This window comes from Cryptomeria japonica, chromosome 1, assembly GCF_030272615.1.
Source record: "Cryptomeria japonica chromosome 1, Sugi_1.0, whole genome shotgun sequence".
Classification (NCBI taxonomy): Eukaryota; Viridiplantae; Streptophyta; class Pinopsida; order Cupressales; family Cupressaceae; genus Cryptomeria; species Cryptomeria japonica.
This window is the reverse complement of record NC_081405.1, coordinates 237,008,844-237,015,615: the sequence shown is the minus strand read 5'-3', so window position 1 is coordinate 237,015,615 and position 6,772 is coordinate 237,008,844. Positions and strand designations below refer to the sequence as shown.

At 32.6% G+C, this 6,772-nt stretch overlaps 1 protein-coding gene across 1 annotated transcript; it reads right to left on the bottom strand.

The window, feature by feature from the left end:
* Nucleotides 1-1,402: 1,402 nt before the first annotated feature.
* On the bottom strand, nucleotides 1,403-3,571 carry LOC131042241 (cytochrome P450 716B1-like). Its single transcript, XM_057975568.2, has 3 exons — nucleotides 2,737-3,571; nucleotides 2,465-2,649; nucleotides 1,403-1,723 (listed from the first exon to the last, which is right to left on the bottom strand). Exons 1-3 carry the CDS (start codon nucleotides 3,569-3,571, stop codon nucleotides 1,403-1,405), a joined length of 1,341 nt encoding a protein of 446 aa, XP_057831551.2.
* Nucleotides 3,572-6,772: the final 3,201 nt, after the last annotated feature.

Sequence of the window (6,772 nt, the reverse complement as noted above, 5' to 3'; positions counted from 1 at the left end):
TTTTAAAGTCGCTCTTTTGATTTTAAATGTTATAACAATTTTAGGATGATTCTTTATTTTTAGGTAGCTACATAGTCCTCATTTTTTTTTTAATCTTTATGGCTTGTTTTTTGTATGTGTTTTCTCTTTTTCTTTTCTTGTAAGTGCACATTTTGTATGGTGTTACCTAATAAATGGCTATAAATTATTGTGGCCCATCAATACCCACCTAATTTATGCTTATGGAGAATGTTATTATATTATTTTATTTTATGCATTAATTTATTATGATAAATTTATATTATACATATCAAGATAAAATTGTTAAGCTAAGCTTTGACTTGGGTAAGTTTGTATTTGTGTATATGTGCTAGGACCTTCTAAAAGAGGTAACACCTTAGGGAGACAAAATACTAGTGGTTGTATCCAATTAGGGATCCTCATTTGGATGTAATTGTTTCCAATTAAGATTTCTCACTTAGATGTGATTATTTCTATTTAGGACTCTTATAGTAGTATGTCCTATAAATATAACATTTTCCTCACACTTGAGTATCTATCTTATAAGTTATCTTGCACTCTTACATCCCTCACATTATTTCAATCATCCCATTTATTTCATTGTATTTTTGTTGTACCTATTTCGAATAATTAATATATTATATTTAACAATCTATTTTTTTTAATATCTATTATAACATTCTTCACTCACCTAGACCCTGGATCTAGTGCTTAATTGCCTACATCCTTGGTGAATCTTATAGTACATTAAACTTTTTTTTGTATATAAGTTAATTATGATGGAATAATATTACATAAAATAGGTTCTCATATTTATATTATAAATTATATATGTCTTATTTAGAGACTAGAATTCAATTATTGTACAATACAATGAAGTGTTTAAGACAAAAATCAAAACTACTATATAGATAAATAGGGAAAGAAGACATTAAGTTTAATAGCTGTAAAACTATTTATTATATAATGTTTTGCATTATAATAACATTCCTCAATTTTATTTTTTAAAGTGTGTTTATGTTTTTCTATTTATACTCAAGGTATACATTCATTTAATTTTTTTTGAAAATATAGTTATTTAAAAAAACGTAATATGTGCAATTAAAAAGCTAATACACATGTCCATATTTATAGGCCGGATATCCCAACTCATTACCAATTAAAAAAACAAAACTTTAACTATAAAAACTATTAATAATTCAATACCATCCACATATGTTGGTTCTAGTATAAATTCTTTAAATTTTTAATAATAATTAGCAATATTACATCTTAAACATTAACAATGCTATTTTGAAGAGCGAAAAAAATTTACGACTATTAATTCAGATTATTGAAATTAGGAGCTTGAAGGAATCAACTGTTAAAAGTGAAACTATAAGGTTTGAACAATATATTGAATTTACAACATAGCAATTAAACTAGTAAGAGAGTGGCAATAGATTCGGATGGGCAAGCCATCCACCGGGGCAGGCATTGGATCAACACTCACCTTCTCGTTCACATCTACTAAATCCCACTCAAACTTAGTAACAATGTTGTGAATAAGAACAAGTATTACCATGCGTGCAAATTCATTCCCTGGGCACATTCTTGGCCCACCTCCAAATGGCACAAATGTGTAAGGAGCAGGGGCATTCCCCTCGAACCTTGATGGATCAAACCTTTCAGGATCCTCAAAATATTCTGCATTTTTATGAGTTGAGTTCGTCGACCATAGCAACTACACCTCATTAAAAATATAAAATATTAATAATAATGATTTTGTTGAAAAACAGACTTAAACAACAAACATATGATTCAAATAAAATACCCCATATAAACATTTATACATTGACCACAATGACATTCATTGAAATCCTAAACACTAAGGGTAAGCACACTAATTTAGTAGCTCTCAAAAATCACACATTTTCTATCTAATAAAAAATCTTTAACATCAAATAAATGTTAAATACAAATTAACATGTTGGTATAGTTTTTCTAGGATTTTTTAAGCTTGGGAAGCGTAGGTTTGGCTTAAACAACACACTCTTATCTTTGGACTTTCTTATGAGGTTCATCTGAAATCACACTAACAGGTGTACCCAACTAGAAAAGCTAGTGTAATTTCAAATGAGCTACCTAAACAAGCCAAAGCTTAGAGTCTTTTGTTTAAGCCCGACCAAATTAGAAGACATGTACCTTACATCCTTTAGGAATGATGAAAAGTGAGTTAACCACCTAAACCATCTAGCTTAAACAACACACTCTAAGTTTTGACTTCCTCAGGTGACTCATTTGAAATTGCACTCATAGAAGGGGTCCTAATAAAGAAGCTAGTGTAATTTCAAATGAACTACCTAAACAAATCAAAGCTTAAAATGCAACCTTTAAACGAAACCACTTAAACAAATCAAAACTTAAAAAATGATATTTAGACCCAAACATTTCACAAGATTTTTGAAACACTAGAAATATATACCTTCCATCCTTTGGGGACGATGAAACCACCATAGGAGATGTCTACGAGGGCCTTGCGCCACATGTCTTCCGATGGAGGAAGGATTCTAAGAGTCTCCTGAGCAGCTCTCCATGTATACTTCATTTTCTGAAGGTCACACCATTGCAGCTGCTTTTCTCCCTTCGCTCGGGCAATACCCACTTGCTCTGCACCATTTCCTCACACCTCAATAAACATTACAAGCAAGAACAACAAAAATAGATATCACATAAGACCCTGCTATACAACCATACCTCGAAGGACCTCACGGTAGCAGTCTCGATTGAGAGCCAGAAATTTCAAAAGCATCGTCACCGTTATCACGCTGGTCTCATGCCCGGCTATCAAAAGCATCATAATATTATCCTTAACATCACCTTCCGCCATAGTATTCCCACGCTCATCTTTATTACAAAGCAAGAAAGACAAAAGATCCTGGTCTGAGGAAGCCGAACCGCTTGACAGATCCCTCCTTCTCTTCTCAATCAAGGTCTGAAGAATCCGGCGGATCTGCTCGCTGCCAACAATGGCTTTCCGGTACAGAGTCCCCGGCAAATTCAGAGGAATCTTCACCATTCCGGTGAGCAAGTCAAGAAAATGGGCATAAAGCTCATCCTGCAGTGCTCCTTCCTCAAGGCTGACAAAGAAAACACAAGCCACGGAAAACAAGCAACGCTTCGTGAGAGGAAAGGCTTTGATTTGTTGCTTTCCTACCCAGTCCCGACTCAGTTGCTCATTAACTATGGAATCAACTGTTCCCACGAATTTTTGCAGAGCCTCGGGCTTCAAAAATGTGAGCAACGTTGCCCTCAGATCTTTGGCATCGTCCCCAACTTTACTAAAGAGGGAGTTTCCGAATAGAGAGATGATAGAGGAGGGCCAGGTGCTTTGAACGAGTTTGTTTTCGTTGGAATGGAGAAATCGGATGCCTGCAGAACCATGGAGGATAGCCACAGGGGATCCGAGCAAATGGGTCTTGCAGATCTCTGGTCCGTATCGTTTTCTTCTCTCCCCGTGAAAGTGACAACCTCTGTTGGCCCTCCGCAAGGCTGCATATTGCAGGGTCTCTCCCAGTACCGGCCATCCCATGGTTCCCATGGGAAGATGGGTTTTAGTGCTTGCAGAGGACTTGTTTAGGAGGAGAAGAAGAGTTGCTAGGAGGAGAAGTCCTATGGATATAGCCATGGAGTCTGTGCTAATGTCCATTTTTGGTCTGATTCAATGAGGGAGAAGAGTTGGGTGTTAAATAGGGGATGGGGGTTTTAATTTTGTATATTTTAAATCAGATTTTGACAATTTCTTTTGGGTTTTCTTATCATGCAGCCTAAGTTCTTAACCCAAGGTTAATCACGCACTTTAAGTTTTGATTTCTAGGATTAAAAGTGTTAAACACTCAGAGTTGACTACATTCTCTAGACTTAATATGTTGCTTAGTGTGTTGTTGTTTAAGGCAGGCCAGTTCCTAGGGATATCTTGAATTGCAAGGAGGACGACTCCTATGGTTATAGCCAATGACTATGTGCTAATATTAATCTTTAGTTTGTTTCAAGTGGAGAGAAGAGTGGGTGTTACATAGGGAAGGGTACGAGTACCCATCCATCTTAATTTTGTATATCTTAAGTTCTTAAGTTGTATATAGGTTTTGATAATTTTTTGGGTTTCTTTATATGTGATTTAAGAGAACATGGTTATCAATAGTTGTTATAGCGAATGCCTACGGATAATTATTGTATTATAACTTTTAGGGTGGACTAAAGTATTTAATTATAAAGTAATAATTAGTCCAATGTGTGTGTTGACGAATTTGTATTTTATTATATATATAAACTAATTTGGTGTGCTTTGTAAAAAATATATATTAGACTTATTAAGATAAAGTCTTATGTTTTACCTTTTATTTATCTATATAAAATATAAAAGATGTTATTTTCATAAATTTTATATTAAATTTTAAAGTATAATTTATAGTAATTTGTATGTTTCTTTTTTAATTTTTAATCATGTAAATGGGTTTAAATGAATATTTTGTAGTCAATTCATATATTCTACGTTATCAAGATTTTTTCTATTTTGGTGTGTTTTTGTCAACAATATATATTAGATATATAAAGATAAAATCTTACATTTTTACCTTTTATTCATCTATATAAAATATAAAAATGTTATTTTCATAAATTTTATATTGAAAATTTTAAAGTAAAAGTTATAGTAATTGATATGTTTCCTTTTTTATTTTTTGATCATATAAATAGTTTTAAATCAATATTTTCTAGCCAATTCATATATTCTACGTCATGAAGATTTTTATTTTATTATTTAGTGATTTTGGAAATAGAATACAATGTCATTATAAGGTATTCAGCATTATGACATTTAATGTGATTGAGATAAAATGTGATTTTATATATTGACATAACATTTAATAGATATAAAATATTAACAATAAATTTAATGTTGGGAGAAACATGAATTGGACATTCAAGTCAAAAGAGTCTAATAGAGGACAACATTCAAGCTAGATAAGTTCAAGTGAATAGAGGAAGGGAAGAAATACCTTGCAAGAAAAGATGAGAAGAGCAACATTCAAGCCAAAGGTGTATTGGTAGGTGAATTGCAAGCTCACAAAGCATAGGTGGATCAATAAGGCGGAATGGGTGCTCTATATGGGTAGGAACAAACAATTACGCTATAAGAGGAGATAGGAGATATGGTGTTCAAGAAAGAAAAATGTTGATAAGATAATTGTAAGTCCAATGGTAAGTACACTTGTAAAGTATTAAATAGAGTATTATCACCTCATGATATTATTGGTGGATCCACTCACCAACCCTCAACTAAATAATGTAATAAGAGAATAATAATAAATTCAATACTTGAATAGATAATTATAAATAGAAAAAAAAATTGGCTCAGTAAAAGGTCGAAGCCAAAAGATCTATTAAAAATTATAAAACAACCATTACATAGTCTTAAGAAAAACATACAAAATAGGGGAGCTTTCTAGGCAATACTCCTGTAGAATTTTAGAGTCTCAACCGAATAAACAAGGCCTTTCATAACCGTATTTTATCAAAAGCATAAATGACAAAGGTAAAAAACAGAGAACAAGTTTTCTATGGGCAATGGAAAAAAATATTTTTCTTCCCTCAACCCACATTGGAGAGCCTCGGGCCCTGGCTATCTGAATATGCTCTCTATTGAGCACATTCAAAAGCCTTTGATAGTCACTCCACCTATTCTAGACTCAGTTCCTCCTCATCATCACTGCAATTTGGATTGTCCAAACCATCCAAGAATTCATCATGTTTGTATCTCCAAACCCCTGCTTCATCTTCACTCACATCATCTTCTATAGCTCTCTCTACCCCACTCTTCTCAATGAGCCCCATTAATATCTCTAGGAACGTCAATCTCTTTTTAATCCCAAAATCCCTTGCATCTAAACTCTTTTGATTCCATATAGTGAATGTATACACCTAATTCTGGTTAGGCCATTAATTTTCATCATTCGTCCTAGGACAATAATAAATTAATTTTATTTACCCCTTATTCTAATATTTCCTCTCAATAATTAAATAAATTCAATTTATTTGATTAACTAATTCTTAAATATGAATAGTAAATTAATAAATTTAATTTATTATATTTATATTCTCATATGGAGATAATTAATAAATTTTATTTATTAGTTATCCCATATTTATCTTTTCAACCTACCAATTTGGAAAAATATGAGGATAATCAATTTATTTATTTATTAAATCCCTATATTATATTCATGGCATGCATTGAGGTGACTTATGACATGAGACATATTTGATGCATGTTTTCCCATGCAGACTCACAGGACAAGCTATGGATTGGCATGCACATTTGCCGAGGAACATAAAATCTTGGAATGAATTGGTCAAGAAATTCATTTGTCATTTCGCATTCAACATCAACAATAAGATAACCATCTCAGATTTATGTAACACAAAGAAAAAGACAGGGGAACCTTTGATGACTTTCCTACAAAGATGGTGAAGCCTGGTCAGTCGATGTTCTCTTGACATACCTAAGGAACAACAAGTAAACTTGTTCATTCAAAATTTGGTACTAGAAATGATGTATGAGCTGAAATTAAAAAATTCCAAGTACCATTGAGAAGATCATTAAAAAGGGAATGAACATTGAGAATGCTCTTGTCTCTAAGGGAGTAATCAAGATCAACAAAAACAATAAAAATTTGAACAACTCAAGTGACAAGAATAATTTTTGGTCCAAGAACAATAATGTCACCAATGATGG

Coding starts and splice junctions, on each gene's coding strand:
- LOC131042241 (XM_057975568.2), bottom strand. CDS start 3,571: ATGGGATGGCCGGTACTGGGAGAGACCCTGCAATATGCAGCCTTGCGG. Junction 2,650..2,736: donor CTACCGTGAGGTCCTTCGAG/GTATGGTTGTAT, acceptor GAAATGGTGCAG/AGCAAGTGGGTATTGCCCGA. Junction 1,724..2,464: donor TCGTCCCCAAAGGATGGAAG/GTATATATTTCT, acceptor AATGAGGTGTAG/TTGCTATGGTCGACGAACTC.